Raw genomic sequence first — 26,709 nt, 5'->3', positions numbered from 1 at the left:
TGCATAATAGACATGGTTGATGTTGAGAGATCAAGTTTATTTTTTTTGAAGAGCTCTACCAGAGAATCGGTAAGCACGCCTCCATATCTCGGTTCATGAGATCATTCAGAGGCTTTCCAAGTACAGGAGGTCCGTCTGAATGACGACTGCTTTCTGCGGTACTTTCATCACTCTTTGACCCAGTTTGGCGACTTTCTGTTCCGCATTAGTCAGAGGAGGGAAAAAATAAAAATAAGAATAAAATTAAAGAATCTTTATTTGTTTCTCGATAAAAATAATGAAAACTATCATAATGTTCAGGAGGAGAACGATCAGATTTTCACAAAACAGGGCAAAGCTGAGTCCTTGATTGGTCAACACAATGCAAAATCTTTACTAAAGTTCAAATATTTGAACTCTGGAGTGTAAAAAATGTACTGTACATCAGAATTCTTGCCACACTGCTGTGACCTGCACTGCGGTGCTGTGCCGTTTGTAAAACGCTCCTGACATGAGGGACAAGATCCATGACAAGTTATGGCAAATGATCCCTACATTTTTATCCTATGCCTGCTCATTTCGCACAGTATCATGGCCATCTGCCCAATGTTAATTAAAATATGAATACATACTGTAGGTTTTATTTTGTGACATATGTAAGATGAGCTTGAGCTACGCATCTGAACCTCTTAATCACTTCGATTCCTCTTGGCTCCCTTTGCTCCTCTGTCTATTCCATATTGTAGCTCAACAGATAATGTGAGCAGTCTTGTGCTCGGAGCTTGCCTGGGTGGAGAGTTGGGGGTTCGAAACAGCTGAACCCAATCAAGCCTTTCGATTCCTGTTTGGTTCGCTGGAGCAAAACTGGCCTGTTGCACATCCTTTGCTTCAGGCAAAAGCCCCTAACTTTCAACCCACCCCCCAGTACCCTCTCAACACGTATATCATCTATGCTACTTTACAGTGGTTGCCAGGTTGCTATAGAGACCAGGGTCCTATTTCTTCCTGTTGAGTGATAACGTCAGCCAAGCTGGGGTGTTTTATATCTTTGTTTTTCCTCAGCTTCGTACATCTGTTCATCTTTGGTGGTGTTCTGTTTGTCTGTATGTCCTCTGCTTGCTGGCATATAAATCTGCAGGAGATTGGTTGATTTACAAAATGATGATTTAATAGAAGAGAGCTTCCTCTTTCTGCTTTTTGTTATTGAAAACATTTTTTTTAACTAAGATCCAAAGCTATAATGACCTTCTTGTTAATTAGTCATATTCAGAAATATACATTTTGTGTTAAAGTATTCTCTATTCCATCATGAATCCATAGGAAGCCAAATGTTAGATGCAGCTTTTTTTTTTTGTTTTGTTTTTTTTCTTTTTTTACAGCAGGTTGGATCGTATCTGTAAAAGCCAGAGTTGTGTTGTGGGTTATTCATTGGGAACATTCAAGGTCATTCTTACACAAAATCAAGCACAATTTTAGCAAATATTTTGGCTAAAGCATGTGGAGAATTGTTTAACATCCACTCCACAATGGTCTCAAGCTAATGCAGTCAGATTTAACAGTTTGGAAAAGATTTTTTGTCAGTCGGACCAGTTCCAACTTGAAAGGTAATAAAAAAACGTTCTCCTTAAGAATGTGACTAATATGCTTCCACAAAACAATGATGTCACCTTTTGGTCTTAAAATGTAGTAAGTGTCACGGTGGTGAGAAAACAGACAAGACAGGAGACTTTCAAAATAAAACAGGAAACAGAAACAAGACAGAACAAGGACCAAAACAAGACAACAGTTTCAAATCATGACAGTACCCCCCCCTCAAGGAACCGCTCCGAGGTTCCAAAAGTCACAAGAGGGGGGGGCCCCGGAGGATAAACCTCGACGGGCATAAGAGTCCAGAAGATGGCCGGGGGGCCGCGCCGTCCGGCGAGGCAGGTCCGGAGGGCGGCCGGGGGGCCGAGCGGTCCGGCGAGGCAGGTCCGGAGGGCGGCCGGGAGGCCGAGCGGTCCGGCGAGGCAGGTCCGGAGGGCGGCCGGGGGGCCGAGCGGTCCGGCGAGGCAGGTCCGGAGGGCGGCCGGGGGGCCGTGCCGTCCGGCGAGGCAGGTCCGGAGGGCGGCCGGGGGGCCGTGCCGTCCGGCGAGGCAGGTCCGGAGGACGGCCGGGGGGCCGGGCGGTCCGGCGAGGCAGGTCAGGCGTGGAGACCTCGTCAGGCTTGGAGGCGTCGTCGGGCTTCGAGGCGTCGTCGGGCTTGGAGGCGTCGTCGGGCTTGGAGGCGTCGTCGGGCTTGGAGGCGTCGTCGGGCTTGGAGGCGTCGTCGGGCTTGGAGGCGTCGTCGGGCTTGGAGGCGTCGTCGGGCTTGGAGGCGTCGTCGGGCTTGGAGGCGTCGTCGGGCTTGGAGTCGTCGTCGGGCTTGGAGTCGTCGTCGGGCTTGGAGTCGTCGTCGGGCTTGGAGTCGTCAGGCATGGAGTCGTCAGGCTTGGAGTCGTCAGGCTTGGAGTCGTCGGGCCAGCAGTCGGGCTCTGGCGGGTCGGGCCAGCAGTCAGGCTCTGGCGGGTCGGGCCAGCAGTCAGGCTCTGGCGGGTCGGGCCAGCAGTCAGGCTCTGGCGGGTCGGGCCAGCAGTCAGGCTCTGGCGGGTCGGGCCAGCAGTCAGGCTCTGGCGGGTCGGGCCAGCAGTCAGGCTCTGGCGGGTCGGGCCAGCAGTCGAGCTCTGGCGGGTCGGGCCAGCAGTCGAGCTCTGGCGGGTCGGGCCAGCAGTCGAGCTCTGGCGGGTCGGGCATGGAATCGGGCATGGAGTCGGGCCAGCAGTCGGCCGGCGGGTCGGGCCAGCAGTCGGCCGGCGGGTCGGGCCAGCAGTCGGCCGGCGGGTCAGGCGTGGAGCCGAGCTCCGGCGGGTCAGGCGTGGAGCCGGAAGCGGGGACCGGTCGGGGTTCAGGCGGCACCCCCCTGGGAGCTGGAATGGGTCGGGGCGCAGGCGGCACCCCCCTGGGAGCTGGAACGGGTCGGGGTGCATCCAAGACCACCACTGGAGCGGGTTGTGGTGCGTCCGGGACCACCACCGGAACAGGATCGGGTTGGGGTGCAGCTGGCACCCTCCTGGGAGCAGGGATGGGTCGGGGTGCGTCCATGACCACCACTGAAGCGGGTTGTGGTGCGTCCGGGACCACCTCCGGAACAGGATCGGGTTGGGGTGCAGCCGGCACCCTCCTGGGAGCAGGGATGGGTTGGGGTGCGTCCATGACCACCACTGGAGCGGGTTGTGGTGCGTCCGGGACCACCTCCGGAACAGGAAGGGGATGTTGAAGGGGACGGCGGGGACGACGGCGACGACGACGACCCCCCCTCATGGCAAGACGGCTCCCTCTCCAGTCAAGATGGCTCCCCTCCATAGCAGGAGTGCAAAACTGGAGCATGTCAAAGTCCCGATAGGACCTGGTCCTCTCCGCTTCGAGGCAGTAGGCCTCCAAAAGCCGCATGTCCCGCTCTGCTGGGTCCAAAAAATTTGGTTGGTCCATTCTGTCACGGTGGTGGGGTGGCTCGACAGCCGGTAGGACCCAGAATGCAGAGGCAGGAGGCACAAAGTTCCGGGGCAAGGGGTTTAATTACAAAACACAAACGAAAAGCGCTGCAGAGCAGGATGACAAAACCAAAAAACAAAACTCACTGTGACGTGGCATGAGACAAGGAACGAGGAACATGGCATGAACACCATAACAGGGGTAACTAATGGACCAACCCAGGAGGAAGGCAGAGACAAGACTTAAATACAGACAGGGCAGACAAGACACAGGTGAACACGATCAGGGCAGATGGGGACCAAAGGAAGTAAAACTCAAGAAAACAGACAAGACAGGAGACTTTCAAAATAAAACAGGAAACAGAAACAAGACAGAACAAGGACCAAAACAAGACAACAGTTTCAAATCATGACAGTAAGGTAGAAACTTTTGGGTTCTTTTTATTTTATACAATGTAAATGTCAATATTTAAAGATGCTCCTCTTTTCTAAGATGCACGTGGACCAAGTTATAGTCAAAGTAAAAGTAATAGCCTTCAAATGATCCAGAAATCCCAAATTGATCCATTGGTACCTGTGTGAAGATACAAACCATCCCAGAAACCACAAAAAAAGGATCTTTCTATGTACTTGAACCACTTAATCAAAGACGTCTGATAACTCCTGTCCTAATTTTGGGGATTTCTTTTTAAATGGGACCGCACCTTTCCATCTTTAAAATCCTCTTTAAATTACTGCTACCTTTAGTGGTTCTGTTTGTTATTCAACCCATTTCAGGATGCGAAAGCTTTTCTGTTCTTTATTTTTTTGTATTTAGATTTTTTTAAGTGTTAAAGTGTTTGTTCCACCCAAAGGAACACTTGTTAAAGATGATTTTTAAATTAATATCGAAGATCTAAATGAGTTTGTTCACTTTTCCCATCGTCATTTCTCAACTTTTCTGGGTCTAATGCTGAAACAATATCCTGAAAAAATATCCTCCATTTGAGCTTCATAGATTGTGGAGTCGCATGCTGAGACAGATTGATTTACTTGCCCCCTTTCATTCCCCTCGATCAATTTCACCAAATCTATTGCAATCACACATAGACATTCACGCATTTAGCAACTCCCTCCCCAAAACTACTCCAAATACTCCACGCCCTTGTCACCCTAGCAAGCGCTACCATGCTATTTAATTGCTCTCTCAAATCAAATCAATAACTGTGAGGTATGTGTGGGGGGTAAAAAAAAATGTTGCAGCTTCACAGCGGAGTCAGAACAGGAGAAGGCGGAATGGGTTGAAGCGATCCAGGAATCGATTGTGGAGACGCTGTCCGACTATGAAGTGGCGGAGAAGATCTGGTTCAACGAGGCCAACAGGAGCTGCGCCGACTGTCGGGCGCCACAGCCGGAGTGGGCGTCAACCAACCTGGGTGTGGTCATCTGCAAGAAATGTGCAGGTAAGAGGCACCCTTATCTTTCAATAAGTCAAATGTTTTTTATTTCTTTTGACTTGGTAATTTACTCTATTTTACTATGACAGATAAGAAAGATTAACAAAACAAAAAAACCTTCATCAGATTAATTTTTCTGTCCATATTCACTTCTAAGGTCTGTATTTACTTATTTATTGTGGATAAAAACTGTCTTCCATATGCTCCTGCATTCTCCAAGGTCTCAGGAGACAAACATGCACATAAAAACTCAAAGTACTGAGCAAAATAGACTTAAAATAAACAATGCACTCCAGCAAACATCAACCTACGCAGCCTTTTGTGCAAATAAAAGTGAGCAGATTGTTATTATTTCATAAATATTAAAACTGCAGGTAAGGTCTCTGCTTGGTAACTGGCCTTTATCTCCTGAGAGGGACGTCATAATTATACCACTAAAACGAAGACACAGATCAAAAATTGCAAATTGCAGATAGTTTTCTTGTTTTTATGACTGCTTATTTTCAGCATTTGGGTTTTTTATCCTTCATGTATACTTTGGGAAATTTCTGACTTTGGGATTTGCTTTTATTGTACCAAAAGGAACTGGTTTGGTCTGGTCTGTTTTGATGCAAACACACCCTACTGGATTTTTCATAGTTCAGGTTTTTAACGGTTTGAAAAAACAAAAACCCAAGTGTCTGTTTCATCAATCTATTGCCATGACTCGCTGGCGACATCTCCTCTTTTTGAAAGAGGGCCAGATTTGGTGAGGTGAACATATTTTAGGACCAACCATTCAGCCGGTAATTCTTTAAACCATTTCAATAACATTAAATGTAAATAAACTATTTAACAAACATTTTATTTCAATGACATACTTTTCACTTCTTAACATAGAAAAAAAAACATCTAAATACGTTTTTATGCCAAAATTACTGTCAGTTTGTCAATATTTCATTTTGATCATTCCCAGTTCGGTCTTGTTTGGTAGTCCCTCTTGAAATGGAACTCTTTGAAAACAGCCACAGTCTCTTCATATTTCTCTAAAAAATTAGGCTAATTTCCACCTGTCCTGGAAGCAGTGGCCTTCACTGTCAACTCTCTTTTTTTATTACAGTAGACATTTTAGAAATGAGTAAGAAAGTGTCTTTGAAGTGTTGCCACAGGTTTACAATGACTGAAAATATTATTCTGCCAACCACAATAAAGAAATTGTTCACACAGTTTTTAGAAAATACTGGGGGCCGCATTTCATTGATTTTATGGGAAAGAAATGTGTGAGCTAGTGTAAATCTGGACACCTATCCTCATTTATTGACTTTGAACATGCCCAGTTTAAACGATCAACATTTAGTCAGCCGACTCTGACACAGAGATAAGTGGCCGATATGCAACACATTACTAGTGTATTGCATAAAATAAGTAAAGTATTGCAAAAAGCCGCATTCTGGATTTATGTTAATTGCGTAAACATTCAAGGAGTTACGATATTGCAAGAATGTAAAAGCGATAAAATATCTAGTGAGTGAGTTAATTTTATTTTAGTAAAACAATTTCTTATATTCTAGATGCAAGAAAAACTGTTATCTGGGTGTTGTCAAAGGAGATCAAGAAGGAAAAGAAAACACTAGAAATTTGTAAAACATTGAGTGTACTGGACAGTTATGATTGAACATTTTTACCTACTACTGAGTTGGACACAACCTGGATCAAGGAGAATATACACAAGGAAAATACTAAAGGATAAAAAAAGAAAAAGTAAAAAAAGTATATATACTGTATATATACATACAGTATAACACTCAAAATATCAAACTTCTGATATCTGTACTTTTTCTCTGATAGTGTATACCCTGAGACCAAAGCTCCTTTTCTGAATAAGATATCAGGTGATAAGGCACTCATGGGAGTTTGTGTCCAGCCTGCAGCCTCTCTAATCTCTTTGGGAATGCTGGCTCGCTCAGATGAAATGACTACAAAGATTAGGCCACATGCAGAAAAAACTTGGGGGATCTCCAACTGGTTATTGACCCACTAAACGTGATTAGAGGTGGTTGATGCTTCTTTTTTCTTTATTTTCTTTCTGCTGCTCTCCCACTTTCACCTTCTGCTTTCTCTGAGTCATATATTATGCAATTCTTCACCTCACCCCTGTAATTGGTACGCATCAAAAATCCACCATCTTCTTTCAAACACCCTTAAATGATTCCATTTACAGAGGTGTTTAATATTACATTATTTCGACACGGCTGGGAGCAAGGAGGTGAATATTTGCAGCGAGGAAGCTGTCCTGCTCTCCTGAAATTAGGCAGCGGTCCATTTAGAATACCAATGACTATCAGCGTCGGCCCAGCTATCGATCAGCTGTTCACCCTCGAAAATCTAACATTGGTCTTGTAACATGCTTGAAGTGTGGGTAATTTAAAATGATAGAAACAAGGAAAAGTATTGTTTTTTTTGTTAAAACACCATAAAATAAAAATATAACAAATGTGGAACATTCAACACAAGTTAATTGTAGTCTTTGCATTTTGACGTTGCTTCCCATAACAATAATTTAGTTTGTTAGTTTGTCCTCAAAATTAATATCATTTTTTTCTTTCTTTACATAAGATAAACAAACTCAACAGTCCACATTTCCCCCTTTACTGTTTCCCTAGTGTGCAACACTTCTTCCAACACTACTTCCAGAAAGGAAATGCCACACTACCTGAAAGGCTTAAGGCTGCCCCTCACACATCTAATTGCAATAAACTTTTAAACAGGCAGGCAACTGGTTGATGTCTTCTGGAAGCAGTTGCTAAGGTAACGCTAAAATGCGGTGCTCATTGTCTTGCTCTGATTCATCATCAAGTGAGCAGAAAATGCCACACTAGTGCAGAGGGTTGGGAAAGGGCTCCATGAACTGTCACTGGAGTCACTGGGAAAGTTTTTAATTGGAGGTAAAATCCTTGGTGGGTTGAGCCATTTTTTTTCTTCCTTTTTCTTTGGTGAAAGCTGCCTGGATGGGGGAACGGTTTTGTCTGTTGTTTTGGTTCCACAGAAAAGATTAAAGCATTTATAACAGGCTATTTATATGGGGAAATGGTGCTGTGTGCCCTGTGGCACATGCACACTCTTTCGGCTTCATTACCCCTACACAAGTGGAAATGGTCCTGTGGTGTTGTATGGCTCGGTGGATGGAGCACGGCTGTGGCACTGCAGCATGTACCTACCTGTGAAATGCTTTCACTTCATCTCAGTAGCAAAATCTAGCTGTGTGGTCTTCATTCGTCAAGCTGGACAAAAAATCTCTAAGGTATCCACCATTCATGTCTGTTTGATAAGACTCGAAGTTTTGCACACAGGTATAGTCCACCAAAATTACTATGAACTCTGGGCTGAGATTTTCGCTTTTTGTGAGCTCAATTTTAAGGAATCTGTTTTATAAATAGTAAGTTTGGTTAAATTAAAACATTCTGGATTAGTCAGGACATTCATGTTGTATCCCTGCAAACATTTTTTACAAACTTTTTGAGGTTACTTTATTTGGATCTAGTATGGAGTGCATTTCATGGTGGATGTACTATGGTGTAGCAATTGGGCTCAATCAAATTATTTCTTGGACAACAAAAAAGTATAATTTCAGAAACCCCTTTAGAATTAAATGCTAAACTTTTTGAAAAAGAAATTAAAAAATCCACATTTTTTAAATGGCGATCTAAAAATTATTTGTAGTTGCTCTAACATTCTTTTTTCTAAAAACTATTCAGTAAGGGAATTTTTTGGGAATCGAATATTTTTTTGAGACCTTTTATAAATGGATTTTACTGTTACTTGCTTATTTTAAAAAAATACTAAATAGATAATTTTTTAAAGTAATTTGGGTTCAGTAAACTTCTATAGAATAAATACAAATGTTGTCTTTTGTCACCAGAGAGGTCACCGGTAAAAAACAAAGACTCTTTGACCGTTTATGTGATCAAGGTGAATCAGATATTTCTGACGCGGACAAAAGCAACTTGGCTACGCAAGATATTATTTATTTATTAAAGTGTTGCAAAATGGCCTAAAAGCAGCTTTTCACCGCAACAGAATGAGCTGATTTATGTTGATTAGCGTAAATGGTTAAAGAGTTACGGTAGTTGTAAGAATGTCAACACTGTAGCTAAAGCTTAGGTGTTAAAGGGTTATGGTCTAAGTGTTCCTTCTTTATGCTCTTACAGCACAATACATTTTTGCCAACATGTAATTTACATACTTCAAAGTGTTTTTCAATTCAATTTAAGTTTTTACAAAACGTCAGTTGCCAACTATAAACTTATCTCAAGATGTGACAAAAAGACAAAAGACTAAAAGAAATGGAGTCAAAATATGGAAACAAACAATGCCAGTAATCACCAACTGGTACATAAGGCATTTTAAAAATGGTGAATATAGATGACTTGCTGATATTTAATGAGTAATTTTCTTTGCTGAACATGCATTATTGGGGATTGTGGGGAAAAACTATCCCTCTAAAAAGCAACAGCAAAAAAAAACCTTCAGCGGTACCCAGCTCTGTAATGGTGACCATCTGGCTCTACTTTATGAGGTCAGAGAGAGCAAGAAATAGACAAAAAGAAAGACTGACAATAACTGCAGCAGTGACCTGTACATTTGGAGATTAAAGTCCATTGGTGTTTCATTTGTCAAAACGCCCATATCCCTTACCGCATTTTGTGAAGGTGTTGTATTTTAATTTTAGTTATTCCCTTTTTTCTAACAGTCACACAAAAAGCTCCAAAAATCTGTGAACCGCATAAGCATTACTCTGTTAAACTGCTTTTTTTCCCTCCGTTGATGCTTCTTTGGGTCTGTCATTCTCCAGAACTGTGTCAAGCAGGCCGGTCACATCTCTTAGCTCCTTGGTCTCATTCACAGCTGTTCTACTTCTGAATAGAAGACAGTAATGAGATCACGCCAAATCTAAATCTGAAATTATTCGCTGTGACTCGTAGGACAATAATCCACATTCACACATAGTGTGTTTCTGTCTTATGTTTTATGCATGTCTGCTCCGTCTTTGGCCATAAGCAACCCCACAAGCTTCTCATGCACCCAAATAAACAGGCCAACCAACAAACACAATGAATTACTCATGATTCATTAGCAATTAATTGCCCTCGTTCACTGCTTTCATTTCCAATTACGAGGGCTGAGGGGACTAAATATGTCTGTTGTGAGTGAGAGAACGAGCTAGCAGTCATGCTCTGTTTCTCCATCTTGTAGCTGGCTGTTTATTGTTTATTCCATCACCGACTTTTGGTGTGTGCGTGTGTAGACTGATGAGATAGCTATTCATTTATGCACATGTTAATTTTGTTCTTTCATGTGAACTAAAGCATAGCCTAACAGCCAATCATTTTTGAATTTAGATTGCCTCCAGAAAAAGTTTCATAAACCAAAAAGGTTCATTAGAATTCAACCAGCTTTGCCAACCACACTCATACTGTCAACTGTGTGTTAATGATGCCAGGACAGCATCGCTTCCTTGGTCCGAGCATTTCCAAGGTGCGCAGCTTAAAGTTGGACAGCAGTATCTGGAGCAATGAACTTGTGGAGGTAATTTTTGCTCTTCATTTTCTTCTTGTAGCAGAAAAAAAAATGAGTTTGTGTCAAATTTTGGTCTCAGTTGTGCTTTTTTTTGTTGTTCATACCATAGTTTTTTCTGGAAGTGGGAAACAAGAAGGCTAACAGTTTCTGGGCCGCTAACCTACCTTTGGAAGAGGAACTCCACATTGGCGCTTCCACCGAGCAGCGGGCCACCTTCATCCGGAGGAAGTACAAGGAGAGAAAGTACAGGAGGCTCCTTGAGGGCTTTGAATATGTGGTACAGCTCAATCAGGTATACACATTTTTTTTTCAAACTGACCTTTAAACTGGTCAAGAAATAGACTGATTGTATTTTTACACTTTTATGGATCTCAGTGAATTTTGTCAGCAAAGTAGATGTGATGAAGACATTCCAGATCCAGATGACTCTTCAAATGCTTTGCATGTTGGATATTCAGTATGATACTACCTTGGTCTCTTAGCTTCATCTATTCCATCAAATTCAATCTTCATGGTTGTTGCAGGAAAGCTGGAACCTGAAAAGCATTGGTTTAGATTCACGTAACAGGGGCCACTTTTTCATTTTTTGGGTGTCTAAAACTCTCCAGTTATATCTGACTGAAGTTTAAGCCTTTATGGCGACACCTAAATAACACACTCTTTGACTTACTGTTACTCTTTGACCGTTTATGCCAAGGGCTGGCCAACCCTGGTCCTCGACAGCCCCAACCCTGCCTGATTTCCAGTTCTCCCTGGACTGCTTGATGCTAACTACATAAACCAGGTGTGTTCAGTCAATCAGGATGTGGAATGACTTGGATCAGCCAATCCCCAGAAACCAGGCAGGATTGTGGCTCTTGAGGACCAGGGTTGGCCAGCCCTGGTTTATGCTATCAACGGGAATTAGCTGATTTTGACGCTGAGGTAAATAGCTTTGCATATCGGCTTTTCTAATGTAAAGTGTTGTATAATCCGCTTTCTATGTGACAGAATTAGCTGGTTTATGTTGATTCCGTTAACACTGGAAGGTGTTGCATATCAGCGCAAGGCTGCTTGTCTCTGCTCAGTATCAGATGGTGTGACATTAAATGTGTAAACAGATGAAGATGAAAAAGTTAAAGCATATAAACATGACCTCTAGCATCATCTTACATTCTACAGTAATAAAGATTGACATGGAGGCCGAGCTGCTCCTCCTAAAACTTTGCAATTTCTATACATTTGATAGTTAAAGAGTGCTTACTGAATTTTCACATAGAACTGTAGAAATGTGCTCTGCCTGTGACCTTTGGGTGAACTGTAAGTCCTACCAAATGAGTTTAGAGTGTAGACCCTTTTACCTTGAGCTTTAGACTAAATAAAAAAAATAATCAAGTTAAAATTCCAGTTAGGTTGAAAAAAACATGAATGACAACCCATTTGGAGATTATTCTGTCAGGTCTCTTTATGGTTTAAATGTTCCATTTTGACAGGTTTTTAATGTTTGACCTGTTGTGGTATATACTCATCTGATACCAGTCTAAAAAGTAATCGAGACAGCTTTAGTTAGTTTTTTTGCAAACTTTTAAAATACGTTCAAATTTTTTTTCTGTTTGCGTGACCAGAAGGCTGACGTGCGTTTTATGTAGTGACTGAATGAGGATCAAGTGTCCCTTTCGACAGCATCATCTGTGCCTTTAAGAAAACTGGCCCACGGGTTTCTCCCAAGTCAACCGAACCTGAAAAAGGCCATAATTTCCTGACCTTGCGACCATCAGTAAATCTGCCTCTAAGCCGGAAGATGCCAAAAAGAAAGCCATATCGATCTCAAGTATAAGCACGTTGGCGCAGAGGCCTCACGGCTTAGGGTTAATGCTACTGAGAAAAAAGGGGTCTCGCTTTTGCTGGCGTCCTTTTATAAAGGATTTAAAACCGCAAAGCGCGGAAGAAGTGTCCACCTTCCTCAGCACTCACGCGGATCAACCCCCCTTGCATTGTTTTCCGGCGTAGATGGAGGGAAATAAAAATGTAAAGGTAATAGGTGAGGGAGGGGGAAGTACACCGGCAAGCTAAGTGGAAAAGTGGATTAGGTTCCACAGCAGAAACGCTTGGGTTAGTTTTTATTGCGCCTTTCATGCGTGTGTGTATTTAGGGGAAGGGTATATGTGTGTTAACATGTGCGCTGCTCCACTTGAGACGTGTGAATTTGCTATTCCGGTGGGTGTTTCTGGGAGTGTGGCTGGCTAAAAGGGTCAATTCAGAGAAGTGTATCAGGAGAAAAGTAGACTGATGGAAGAAGGTAAGGAACCAGTGGAAGTGGGTGGTTGTTTGCTTTCCCACTGTCTCGTACGCCTTTGTAGAATGGGCTCTTCAAATTCGATGGGGATCATAGTGTCCCAGAGTGCAACATGATATAATAAAAACACTCATCCTAAAATAAATAAATCAAAATGTATATAAAAAACCTTATTTTAATGCAAACAAGGACACTGACTGTAATCTCACTAGACAAGATGTTCCAGTTCTGTGTCACATTTACTTACCATAAGTATGAGTATGAAATACCTTGGTGCTATATAAAACTTTGTCCTCTGGGACTTCTGTGAGGAACAAACACTGTAATAAAGGCAAATTTCTTATTGACACTCATGGCTTTACTAAAATAAATCGTGGCATTTTTTTGGAGAGTTTGTCAGAGGCTCAAGGGGTATGGAATGCCTCATGCAAATACAAAAAAAAAGCTTTAAAGTGTAATTTTAAGTTATTAAACCTACGTCACTTGCGGGTGACTTGTTAAAAAAGGTAAAAACCTTATCCCTACGCATATTGATACATTTATTCTCCCTCCATTTTATAGCATCTCTATCCCGTTGTGTTTCTCAGTCCCAAGTCCCCCATTAGGAGCTCCTATCCTATTGACCTCTACAGAGTCTCTGCAGACCACATGACCTAGAGAGGGGGTGTCAGAGGAGCTCCTTATATCATTGCACACTCTCCCCTCCACACACACACATATACACACCGTCTCTTGTGGCTACAGTAATTGCCGTGACACAGAAGGTCATTTCCAGAGACTGTACAGAATAAGGCCAGGCTGCATGGGACTGTTTTGCCATAATCTGACCCCGGCATGTGTGTGAGCTGCGGAGATGAAGGTAGAATTAATTTTCTGTTGTCCCCCTTCTGATAAAGATAGATCAGTCTTGGCAGACGCCTCACACAGATAAGGAGTAGATGAATCTCTGGCCGTGGAACACACATACTAGAAGCATCTTTATCTCAAAGCTAGACCTATATGTGGGCTGGCAGGTTTTATTGACAGGTGCTTTGTTTGTGTGTCTATATGCACAGCCTCGGTGTGGCTCGTTTTCAGACGGATATTGCTTGTTTGCGGTGGATCAATGCAGCCTACTGACTCGACCCGAGCCTGATGAAAGGAGAAGATGTTCGTTGAAATTACGCTATTTGCCACTCGACTCCTCTGTTGATCTGCTTTGTCACGGGTCATCGAGCACAATGTCACATCAATTGACTGAACAGATAAAAAGCAATAGATAGAGAAAGAAAATATTTCTCTCAGCCAGACTGTATTCATTTGGTTCCCTTTTATCTGCTAATCTTAGCTCGATTCCTGTGAGATGTGAAATATAAAACAGAGTAAAATGGCTTTAACAAAGTTTTTGACCCTTTTTCTTCTTTGTTATAAAAGTAAAACGATGTATTAAGGCAGAAGTTCAGAAGTCTGGATTTACAAAGGATCTAAAACTGTTATGTCTGCTCAAAAAAAGGAATTCATTAAAATTAAATTGATTTTTACTAACAATCTTAAATCTTCTTCCTCTTTCGGCTTTTCAGGGGTCGCCACAGCGAACAAGTCGCATGGTAAACTTGGCAATGTTTTACGCCGGATGCCCTTCCTGACGCAACCCTCTCAAAGCAACCGGGCTTGGGACCGGCACAGACATAGAGAAGGGAACAGGGAGCAGCCCGGAGTCGAACCCTGGTTTCACGGACAGAAGGCGCCGCAAACCAGCACGAGCTAAACTGGCTCCCTTACTAACAATCTTAAATCAATTCATCAAATAAATTTTTGGGAAAAAGGTTTGAATTCAGGCCTTCATTTAATGGAAATGTTCCCCTTAGTTGAAAACAGTCAGTAGTTAGTTGAACTGTGTTGAACTGGAAATTGAAGCGAATTCAGATCTTATTTCAGATTCAATATTTTTAAAGTGGTAGCCGGTCCTAATGTCTGCAGCTTGGTGGCGTTGACATTTTTGAAATTCTTTCACCTTTTTTATTTAACATTTTCCTGAAGCTCACAGGTCACCCATGGCCTCTGAAGCAATGTAAGCTGTACTGACTGTTGCATGTCACAAGGCTGCCTGAGATTTTAATCAATTTTGCTTTAAGACTTTTAACCCGTTCACACAGAAGCTGTGACTCCTGTGTCGACTTTCTTTAAACTACCAGAATTCTTCAATCGTTTACGCAATTAATCTGATACCAAAAGATTTTAAAAAGGAGAAAAGCTGCTTTGCAATGGCATGCAACACTTTACATTCGTAAAGTGCTTGAATCCGTTGGAATTATGTTAATTGTGTAATTTTTAGAAGTGTTATGATACAAATCTTTGTTTTTTAGTCTTTTATAGAAATGCTTTAAATTGTTTGTCTGTGGCCAAACATTTTGAGTTTCCCTCTGACAGTGTTCCACCACAGTGTGTTGGAATATTGAACTGATGTAACCGGGTCAGGTTTGCAGGCCTTCTTGCCTCTAGCCCTCAAAGCTATTATGGGATTGAGATCAAAGTTTTTTGGTGGCTACATCTATACTTTGATTTTGTTGTTCTGAAGCTGCATTGGATCTAATTTAGACATATGTCATTCATGTCCAAGCTTTAATATCCATGTGTAAGGCCTTGAGTTGCTTCGGTATATCTACTTCTTTTTTCACAAATATTCTATAGTATGAAGTAGGGGTGTAACGGTACACTAAAATCTCAATTTGGTTCCGTTCAGGAAACTTTGGATACTTAATACTGGCCTTAAAAAAAAAAATAACTTGCACATTTTTTTTCTTGTAGACACGATTTTTACAGTCGGGTGATGCCATTTTAAGTGCTTTAACAGATTAACTACATTGTAACTACATTGCTCTTGGTAGTTACAAGCCAGCGTAGCCACCTTAAGTGTGTGAATGTGTGTGTTCATGGATAAAAAGGAGTTTGACTATAAAGTGCATTGGGCCCTAAAGCAAGGCAGAAAAGTGCTTTGGTTATTTGCCAAATGGTAAAGTATTTACCATTTACCATTTGGTGGTTTTAAAGTAATGCCTCTCTTCTCCTAGAGTAACTTTTCACTTCATGGTGCAACATGAATCATTTTACCAAAAATAATGACCAAATACCAGTTTCAGTAAGCGTCTTTACACAGCCTTTTGTTATTCTATAGCAGATTGGTACATTTCCACCAAAACAGTATCAGTGTCTATCTTCTTCCTAAGCACCATAATGGTTGTCCATACAAACATTCGTAGGTTTTTTTAAACTTTCATGTTACTACCTGAACATGAACATGGGACCTACAGGCATCTGACAATGGCACCAGAGGATGAACCACATTTGTGGAGGTCCACAATTTTTCTTTTCCTGATGTCTTGGTTGACTTCTCCTGATTTTCCCATGCTTTCAAATAAAGGGGCTCTGTGTTTGATGTTTGCACATATGTTTTCACAGGTGTGCCACCAAAAAAATCAATTAACCAATCAGAAGTTTTTAAGCTTGTGATAGAATTATCTGGAATTTAGTTACAAGAGACAAGAAACATGGTGTATGTAAGTGTTTTACTTTAAAGAAAGTTAAAAACAAAAACAAAACACTCTTAAGGCCTGTTCATACAGGGACGAATTTCGCGTGCGATATTCGCCGACGTTTAACGCTTCGTAACTAAACAAAGGGCACCAATGTGAGTGTGCACACCGACGCGAAAAACACCAGGCGTAAAAGCGTCATTTTTTTTTAAAAACGCCTCGGGTTTGTTTTTTTGGTTTGACGCACCGCGTCAAAAACGATATGACCAATGAGAATGGCGGTTTCGCACACGTGTCTGGAGCTTCTGAAGTTGCAGTAAAACACAACTTGGGGGCGCTCAAACACAAAACTGTCTTGCTGGGCACACTCAGTAACGGCGAAGAAGATAGTTCTCTTCTCGTAACTATGGGATGTACTCAAAATCGGCGTCTTTTCTGGCATCTTTCATCATTCAACAGATCAATAATTTTTTCATCGCTGGAAATGGAGCTGGAGCTACTGGTGCTGGAAATATTCATGTTTTCTTTGTATGATTCTGACAAGCGTGTAAATACTTGCTCTCTTCTTCCGAGTGAAAAGCGACTTTAAGAAGCGTAAAGTTGAGCAGCGCCACCTTGTGTACAGGGGTATTTCTGTTACATTTAGCGCCATCTAATGTCAGGGAATGAATTTGCATGTTCACTCGGCTCATCGTCAGCGACAATCACTTGGGTGTGAACACAAAAAACATGTTGAAAAACGCTGGCGAATAATGTGCGCCGATATTCGTCCCGGTGTGTACGGCCCTTTAAATTGGCAGTTGACGATGTTTACACTAAAACATCGGGATGGACGATGATATCGTTGGGGTTGGAGGTGTATTTTAAAATTTTCGTTATTATATAAATATTACCTGCGACAGACTGGCGACCTGTCCAGGATGTCCCCTGCCTTCGCCCATAAGTGGCCGGGATAGGCTCTGGCAGCCCCGTGACCCCAAAAGGGATAAAATGAATGAATGAATATAATTATTATTCGTTATTTCACTTTATTTGACTCATCCCTTTCACTTTTTTACTGACTCATCCACGATGAAAAAATAATCAGTATAAACTGAAGGAAGTGACTTTAACAAAAAAAAAAAAGAAACAAAATAGAGAAGAAGTAGTCCGTTCCTGCACTTGATTAGTCAAGTGGACCGAGCGACCGTGTCTCTGAGCAGAGCAGATGGACTTATAGCCCTATGTTTCAAGGGAAGGGAGGATGCGTTGTTACGTGTGGGAGGCTTCGGACTGTGATCCGTCCTGCAGCTCTAGGTGAACGAGCTACCAAACTCAGGAGAACTGGGTCTTCCGGTAAAAGTGTGTGTCAGGGCAGAGCTCACACAGCAGCTTTGGGGCGGTGTGTGAGCTGTTCAAAGCAGAAATGCAGCTCAGTCCTTAGAAACCGTTCAAACAATCACGTGGATTTGTGTTTCCAGTCATGTCCCGACAAAATAAAGGCTGATGTTATTCCCACATATATACGTACAACCATGATGCAGATTGCAGCATTTCCCCCCTAGTAATTTTATGTTCATCACACAATGTTAAATGATGTTAGCCCGTGTTAGCCTTCTCCTAACACTGGCTTCTTCCAGCTCCGTTCTTCCACAAAAAAAGCACTGCCCACACGGATTAAAAATAAAATGATGAGTGAAGGGGAGCTTCATAATAAGCATAACAATAACAAAAGCACGTTTAGAAGATCATCTCTTATAATACCGAGCTGCCAGATATCTATGTAGGTTACAGCTCGGCTTGTTTACAGTGGGACTCATTTCCTCTTCCGGTATTTTCAACATTACTGCGCATGCCCAAATGATTTATTCTGACCGAAAGTGTGACCCATGTAGACGTTTTTTCTAATCTGAAAAATTTTTCTGGACCCATGTTCAAGGTTGGATTTTAATCCGACCATTGATCTGATCAAGATATTTTGCACATGTAACCGTGGCTTACGGTGTCGATTCGCAGCATGGCATCACGATGGTTTCTCTCCATCGTGATGTCAGTCAGACGATGATATCGTCCATTGGCATAACCCTAAAAATAAATCTCCCTTGTTCAAGTCTGACCTCTATCAAGTACATAAAAAAAAAAAAAAAAAACTAAAATATTTAAAGTTGTATTAATCTAGAACAGGAAGTTTTAACTTTGTAAGGCATGGCCTTATAGGCCGTAACACAGACTTTCACCTTTTGGCCTCTCTTCTATACTTCTTCATTTCTACTAAATACTGGTAGAAATTGTTGTTTTATCTCTAACCTTTTGTTTTCAAAGCAGTAAAACAGCTTGCACAGTAGATTACACAAAACACAATGCACTCCTTTTATAACCTCATAACAAAAACTCATTTCCATGTTTCATTTGTCAAAGACAAACAGACGTGGAGACCATCTTAATAAATACCGCTTCATATTTTGTTCCACACAAAAAGCTGATGAGCCAAGTGACTGTAATTTTGAAGAATCAGGCATCTAGATGTGTTGGATGTGAACTACTAAAGATTCCAATCACATTCACTACCGTTACAAAACACATAAGCCTATATGCATGTATCCACGACAAATGGGTGGTACATTTTTAGCAGTCGTACATAGTGCCTGTTTAAGCTTTGTTTGGTGTGCCCACATCCTTCTTCTTGGAAATAATGTTGTATTAAATGTATTATGGCCCATTTGTATTGATTTTATTAGTAAAATACCCCCCCAGCAGGAATCAGAGCTTGAATGATTCCCTTAAGGAGAATTACATTTTGATCATGCTTTAAATCCTTTCTAGATCAGCTCTAGGAACTCCATTTAAAGCGTCATGTGGTTTTCTAATGCTCCCTATTGGACTGTTTGTCCTTGGCATTCATGCACTAACTTGCAGAGAGAAGAATCTGGTCTGTGTTCCTACAACATAGCAAAACTAAACTTTTTTTGCCTAGAAAGGAATCTTTTTTCCTTTTTTTTGGGATCAGATTTTTGTGTTTTTTTTTTTGTTTTTTTAAAACAAATAAGCAGCTGTGCTAACTTTGTCTTACATGCAGCTTTTCATTGCAGGAAACGTGGACAGCAGGGATGCGTGTACATAGGGGGGCAGCAGGATGTGCCTCCCTCCTGTAATATTTTAAATTCTTTTAGGGGTAAAAACGGCAAAACCTTTAAAAAAAAAAAAAAAAAAAGGTCTCTAACTATTACATTTTCAAAACCAAAATCCAGAAGCAGTTTTTAACTGCAATTTTTGTATTGAAACAAATCTAGATTCACAAAATATTTTTCATACATAGAATGAAGAATAGTTAAATAAAAAAAATGGAAATGATGGAGTTGTATTTACAGTGCAAATTAACCCCCGTCTTCACCCTTTTAATGGTGGACCCCCAAAATCAGCGTCTACTCCTTGCTACCTAATTTTTTCTGGATACACCAGAACAGTAAAAAAATTTTTTTAGATCTTTAGAAATTCATAAAAGTGGCATCACTGTCTGTGTGAAGAGTCTTCCCTCTGAAGGGTTTTCTAGGATGTTCTGATCTCTTTTCACAGTCTAAAGTCACAAGTGTTGTGTAAAGTGGTTGTTTTAAGATTACATGGATTATTTTTGGCTTTGTGTTTTATTGGATTGATGGTTCTCTCCATGAGGATCACACTGATGTTGCCTCTGCTATCCAAGCAGTCTTTGCACCTAGCTAAGGCCATAGTCACAACAGCCCTTACAGTTAGATACGAGTCTGTGGGGAAAAAGATGGGCAAACCTGTATGGGGCACACAAGTGTCCTGCAGGAAATTTCAAAGTTTTAGACCGCTTGGTGATCTTGTAGAGAGAAATGTTTAAGCACATTTTTTTCCATGAGAAGGATGCGAGTGATAGGTTGTAGCAAACATTTATACACTATGCAATGGTGAGTAAGGGTGAAGTTTGTGGTACATGTCGTGCTTGTCATTTTTTCAAACCCCTCCCCAAATCCTGCACAATGCACAAGAGATCCATTAGTGTTAAGTTATAAGTGCATGCTCCTTGCGTCATAGGTGCATGCAACTTACATTAGCTTTACAAACACATTAAGATGCTCTTACCACACCCACAACAATGGTACGTTCCATTTTCATGACGTCCCTTGACATGGCCGTACAAGCCGCAAGGGAACTTACAAGACGCACCTGTGCTCCCTTCAAGACGTGGTCGCTACTCTCTGCGATCTTCTACGGGCCTGGACATTCCAAAAACCTGTAGCATTTCTACGGGTCAGTCCCCTCTTTTGGTTTATGTGGCCAAGGATTAATTGTTGTACAAGTTGGAGATGAAGAGGAGACCAGGACTGAGTATTCCTGCCAAAAAACTGAGTCTATTCAATGGTGATTCACATTTTCATGATTTAGTTATACGATTTGACGGGATTTAAATGTAATATGTGTCAATCAATGTTTTAAAGCTGTAAAACTCCTCGCTACACACTTTTGTCCGACAGACGAGAACATTTTCACACTTTTTTATCTTGTTTAAACTCTGAAAGTTCAAACCTTCACAGAAAAATAAGTCCAGCTTTATACCATGGTCCGGGTGAAAACCCGATTCTGATTGGCTGTTGGCTGTGTGTGCGTTAAAAATTGATATACCACAGGATAACCGCACGGTGAAAAAATAATTTCCGGTCACCTAGCTTAAATGTTTTGTATCACTCAAACAACCTTTCGCTTCATCATTTGGATAAAAACAAGCGGTAAGAGGGGAATTTTCTCTCTGAACGGTTGCTTTATTCAACCCATCGGAAAGATCAGCATATATTTAACGCTTTATATTGCCGAATCTTGACTGCAGCGGTGGTGTGGCGCGAAGTGACGCAGACTATTTGTTACATGGTGCAGTGCCACGTAACAAATAGTCCGCTTTTTGTGAGAAAAGCGATCCAAATCGGAATAAAACAAGAATTAAGGACTAAAAACTGGTTAATAGTTATTGCTTTTGTAAGCGACCATGGTATAAGCGGGTTAATGGCTGACGAAGTGTGCATTATCACTTTTTAACACACTTCGCGAAAGCCAACTTCCACGGCGTGCGTTAAAAAGTGATAATGCACACTTCGTCGGCCTTTAACCCTTACTTATAGAATGAAAACAAAGAGCTGATCACAATATATTTGTGTAAATTTGGTAAACTGAATGCGCTCTTTACTATGGACATGGCCTGCTAGAGGATTGATTGACAAAGTCAACAGCCAATCAGGAGAATTAAAAAAACGTGCAAAAATGCACAGAAGATAATTTACTAAACAGCAATACTGGTAAAGTTGAACCACAATATAGCAGGGCTTCTGTATTTCTTTCTTTATTTGAGACCATTCAAAAGATTTTTGTGGAACTTTAAGAGGTGGTACATTTGTGGTTGCTTCATAGAACTTATCATTTGTCTTTGCCTTTCAAACCAACAGGCCTTGTGTGCCTCCGTGGTGACACCTGACGTACTGCAGACGATGGCGCTAGTCTTCACTGGAGCAAATGTCATGTGTGCCACTGGGGATCCAACCTACTCCACCCCCTACCTCCTGGCCCAGCGTGCTGGACAGAAAGTGCAGATGGAGTTCCTGCACCAAAACAAACTATCTGGTAAGCAGACAAAAGCGTGAAAAGAGCCTTTATAAACAAAATGTCCATGGCACAAATGTACAAACTAATTTTTTTTATGTTTTTTCTATGAAAAGGAAACAAATGCAGAAATTCTCTAATTTAAAACCAGCATTTTTTAACCATAAAAGCAGCTCCTTTGCCTTTCTTTTCCCGCTTTTCCCCCAAACTCTCTCTTTGTATTATCCTCCGCATGTTGCCCGGCATCACAGTGTGTCCGGCCGTGCGTCATCCCCCTGATAGGTGTGCTGCGTTTATGTGCTTCCACGCAGACATGATGAGAATGTTCACATTAAAGGAGTAGGAGAGGCTATTGGCTGTGTGTGTGTGTGGGGGGGACTTTCTCTGGGACCTCATTCATGACCGGTTCATCTGTATACGCCAGCAAGCCCCGAGCCTGTTAGAGATACGCTAATTGCTAGCCTGGGTCACCTGGTCACCATGGTGATAGCAATTATTTGAGGAACGCTAGAAGGCACGCACATGGAAAAAGCAGAGAAACCCACACATATTCATGTGTGTGATTCCTGTCTGGACATTTGCAGGGCTTCGTTGTTACCAGACGGACAAATAAGGGGCTAACTAGACTTTTTCCAGGAAGACTGATGTCCAACTAAACCGCCTTACTGTAACTGGCGAGCAGCACCTGGGTCAGATTGACAGATTGACACTACTCCAGGGCTGCAGTGAGATGTTGCCTCAGGGACAACAGTCAGTCCAGCACTTTACAAATTAGTTGTAAATGTGTGTCTATAAGTGAGCTACTCCTGAAAGTGATGGTTACCCAGGGTCATATGTCACCCGTAAGGTGCTTTTCTGCGGCTAAAGACTCCTTTTTATATGAGTGAAGCTGGCAACACGGAGCTGCTGTACTCTCTAAATATCCCAAAATAGCAGCTCATTATCAGCTGGATTTGTGTTCACATTCGACAGTTTTCAGCCTATGATTTATGTTCAATACCAGGAGTCAGTGACAGCGCAGGAAGCTGTCTGCTGTTTTATCCCCTCTGACATGCAGCGTGGTCTGCGGAGGCTGTGCCGCAGTTCTCATGCAGTCGCAGACAAAAAAGTTCATAATGGGTTTATCTTTTTTTTTTTTTTTAAATAAGCTTTTTTCCCCCCAATCTTTCACCAGTTTTTCCCTAACAAGAATTCTCCCCATTTAACAGCCACAAGAGCTTAAAAGTAAGCAAAAAAAAAGACCAGATTTTGTAAATTGCTATCACCAGCTTCATCAGTAGAGCTGGGTAGTGCTGAAACTACATCAGCTAAAGGATGGCTGCAACCAAACCATCACCAAGACGACTGGAACTGGAAAAATTGCACCGCCGTTTGTGTTCAGAGGGCATCAGAGGAGCTTTAAGCAGCTCTAAGTGAAGAACAAACCAGGAGGCTTCAATAATATACAAACACCGCCAGCTACAAATAAGCCAGAGAAAAGAAAAGAGGGAAAATGTGTGAAAAAGCAACTAAATGTGCTCAGTGGAATGCCAACCATCTGTGAATCTTTTCTATTACATGACACTTTAAAGAGTAAATGTAAGAATTTCAAAGAGATTGCTTCCTAACAATTGTTAACTCTTGTGTTTTCATGTTTCCTTTAGAATTTAAAGACTTTATAGAATATAAGAATCATTCTGGGAACTCATTAGGTACATCTGCATAACCATTAAATATCCTTTATTTATTACAAAGAGTGGGTTTTTAGATTTTACCTATGAACTCCATCTATCTATCTATGCATCTATCCAACTCTCCGTCTGGCTGTCTGTCTGGCTGGCTGGCTGGTCTAAATACAGTTTTAATCTATCTTAATTCAGTTTTAATAAGTGTTGTATTGGTCCAAATTGAAAAAGGCTCCAAGGCAAATCTATGAAAACACTTTTCTAAAAGCATTAAATCCTTTGTACTTAAATTATTTATATTGATAAAAACCTTCCTGCAATATATTTTTTATTTAACAATTTAAAAAATATATATATTTTTCCAAAATATACAGGTATTGAAACATCTGCTGCCTCTTAAAACTTACAGATGTTTAGAATGTCTGCATTTTTTTAAAAACTTATTTTGAAAATAAAGCTGTTTATCTAATTAATTCTAAAACATCACAATAAAAACCCTTATGTTTAGGAGAGTCCTTTCTCCAAAAGCCTGCATTCCACAGTAAAGTATCTGGTTGTGATGAGTGAGTGTACGTGCGAGTGGCATCTGGCCTGACTGTAGTGCTCTGGACGAGCACTCTCCACTGCGCTCCACAGGCAGTTAGAGGAGCTGTAGCTCCTGTGTGTGCACTCTTTTAGGACTTGCTAATGTGAAACAGCTGTACTGACTTGGAAAAGGTCTGGAGCCTTATAAACAACCGGATCTCCCATTTTCAGATGCATTTAAGAAAAAGTCTTATATTTGGACCAACGCTGTGATGGATTCTAACAATTTCAGAGAAGAACTCTTAATGAGCTGCATTGAATTCAATTGACTTTTACAGCTGTACCCATAAAAGACTGATTTAATATTAGTTTATTATCCAAATTTCAATTCAAGTTGAAATAGCATTTATAAATGGCCAAAGGAGGAACTTCTATTCCCCAAATTATGGATTTTTACATTTAAAAATGAACAAAAAGCTGTTTATTGTCTAAAAAAGTACAAAAATCAATCTAAGGGCAAATCGATTCGTGGATCTAATAAAGCAAAACTGATTTCTTTTTAGGTAAAAATCAATTCAATATTAATGTAACTACATTACTCCTGTATTATTTTTAGAAAATAAGGAGCATTGTGACACAACTACACCTTTGGAGATGACCTCTAGCGGAGCTTGTTAGGTTGAAATTTCAGACAAATTGTGGATTTTATGGAACAAGCACCAAATTTGTAATTGATATACGTTAGAATCTTTTCTTTCTGAAACGCTATTTAGCCATGAGAAAAACCAAAAATGGCAGTCATTATCAACGATGGCAGCCACACACTCAATTGTTACAAAAATGTTTAATGTCTATTTGCCTCGGAGAGAGTGAGAGCATAAATACAGTACCGACCAAACGTTTGGACACACCTTCCCATGCATTTGAATGAGAAGGTGTGTCAAAACTTTTGGTCTGTACTGTATATATTAATAACAGGCTCTATTACTCCATTTATTGCAAATCTGGGAATATAATAATAATAATAAAACACACGAAACATTGTTTTAAGGAGGGGCTACAAGCCCTTCACTGAACACAAAGTGCAAAGATCAGGGGTTGACATAGCCCAGAAATTTGCACTGGCCCACAGGGCCAGTAGTTTTTGAAACTTACTGGCCCTGCCTGAAAGTTACTGGCCCGACACCGCGCATAGCGGGACCCGCCGCTCCGCAGGTGCTTGCAACTTTAGGGGGGTCTGTGGGCATGCCCCCCCGGAAACTTTTAATATGGTACAATTTGGTGCATTCTGGTGACATCACTTATTTCTACACTTTTCAATGACTGAAAATAGACCATATCAAACTTAAATCTGCTCTAGTCTGTTTCAGATGTTTTGAAGAGAGCACTGCAGTGTAGTAGGAAACACTAGTTCAGAAGTTTTCATGGTGCTTCTAACGGCAAATATCGCAATAAATCATAAACCTTAAATGTGTTAAAACAATCTAATGGCAGCTTGAACCATTTAACGAATCAAATAAATCCCTTAATGCATTTGACCAATCGGATGGACGCCTTCACATTGTTGATCAATCAGATGGAGCCCTGTTATGTTAGATGTTTGTAACCCATGTCAACGTGGGTCATTTGGAGTATAATTTTTAAACTGGGAATGGTTATTTGGTTATTTTGCTGTTTGTTTATATACCGCAAATTATATCGTTATCGCAATTTTAATCTCTGATATCGCATATCGCGAGTTTTCCTCATATTGTGCAGGTCTAACTGAGATCATTCAGCTAACTAGAAATACTTACTGCTTACAGTGTTGTAAAGAAAAACAAAATTAAGTAGTTTGACATTCTACTGCATTTGAGTCTGAGATTCAGGTATTTGGAGTTGCCTTTGATTCTTTGACATTCAGCTTAAAGCTTAGTGGATACAGTTTCATCTTCAATGCATTCATTAAATATCTTGCTGTCCATACTACTAATTCCACCCATTACTCCATCTAACATATTCCTATCTATTCCTGCCATGTCTTCCACATCTCTGACATGCTTCAGTCTCTCTTCAGTGACGGTGTCGGATTTATAATCAAATGTAATAATAACCCACTGGCTTGTGCCTTCGTTGTTGCTGTTTAACATTGTTTTGTATTGAATTGTTACAATCAATAAAGTTTGAAAAAAAAAAGTAGTGAGCGCGTGCCGCGTGGTGCTCGGCAGTGAAGGCCGAGCGCGCGCAGGCGGGAGAGAAGGAGAAGTGATCAAAGGTTTCCCATAGAAACCCTTGAAGTCTGAACACAGGACTAGCAGAAAAACTAAATTATGAAGACGAGGTAAATCTACACGTTTTCGCAAAATTTACTTTATTGAAAAAGGTGAAGAATATATAAACCGTTAAATATTTTAGTGGCCCGAGCGGACAAGTGAAAAGTAAAGTCTTGTGGTCCGCACTGCTCGAAAAACAGGACCGGGCCAGCGGACAAATGGCTATGTCGAGCCCTGGCAAAGATACTTGAGGACAAGTAACATTTCTTTACAGATCTCATCATGTTACATTTAGATAAATCTATTTTTTTTTCTTTTTACCTAACCCAGTCTGTAAATTCAAAGATAGTGGTTTAAATTGGAACATATTGCATCTATTTGGTAAAAGCGCACACAGCAAAAATCAAATCAG

The 26,709-nt window shown here is 41.1% G+C and overlaps 1 protein-coding gene across 1 annotated transcript in view; it reads left to right on the top strand.

Annotated features, from left to right (window-relative positions):
• arap2 (ArfGAP with RhoGAP domain, ankyrin repeat and PH domain 2) overlaps positions 1-26,709 on the top strand; it is a 181,467-nt gene that overhangs the window by 65,558 nt on the left and 89,200 nt on the right. Inside the window, exons 11-14 of the mRNA XM_023966122.2 lie at positions 4,731-4,930; positions 10,404-10,489; positions 10,590-10,772; positions 21,703-21,877. Of these exons, the coding sequence (XP_023821890.1) occupies positions 4,731-4,930; positions 10,404-10,489; positions 10,590-10,772; positions 21,703-21,877 (644 nt within the window). The remainder of the gene's footprint in view (positions 1-4,730; positions 4,931-10,403; positions 10,490-10,589; positions 10,773-21,702; positions 21,878-26,709) is intronic.

Source organism: Oryzias latipes, chromosome 18 (assembly GCF_053564925.1).
Source record: "Oryzias latipes strain Hd-rR chromosome 18, Olatipes_Hd-rR_3.1".
In the NCBI taxonomy this organism is placed as follows: domain Eukaryota; kingdom Metazoa; phylum Chordata; class Actinopteri; order Beloniformes; family Adrianichthyidae; genus Oryzias; species Oryzias latipes.
Note: the sequence above shows the minus strand (reverse complement) of the source record. Positions and strands in the feature narration are given on the sequence as shown.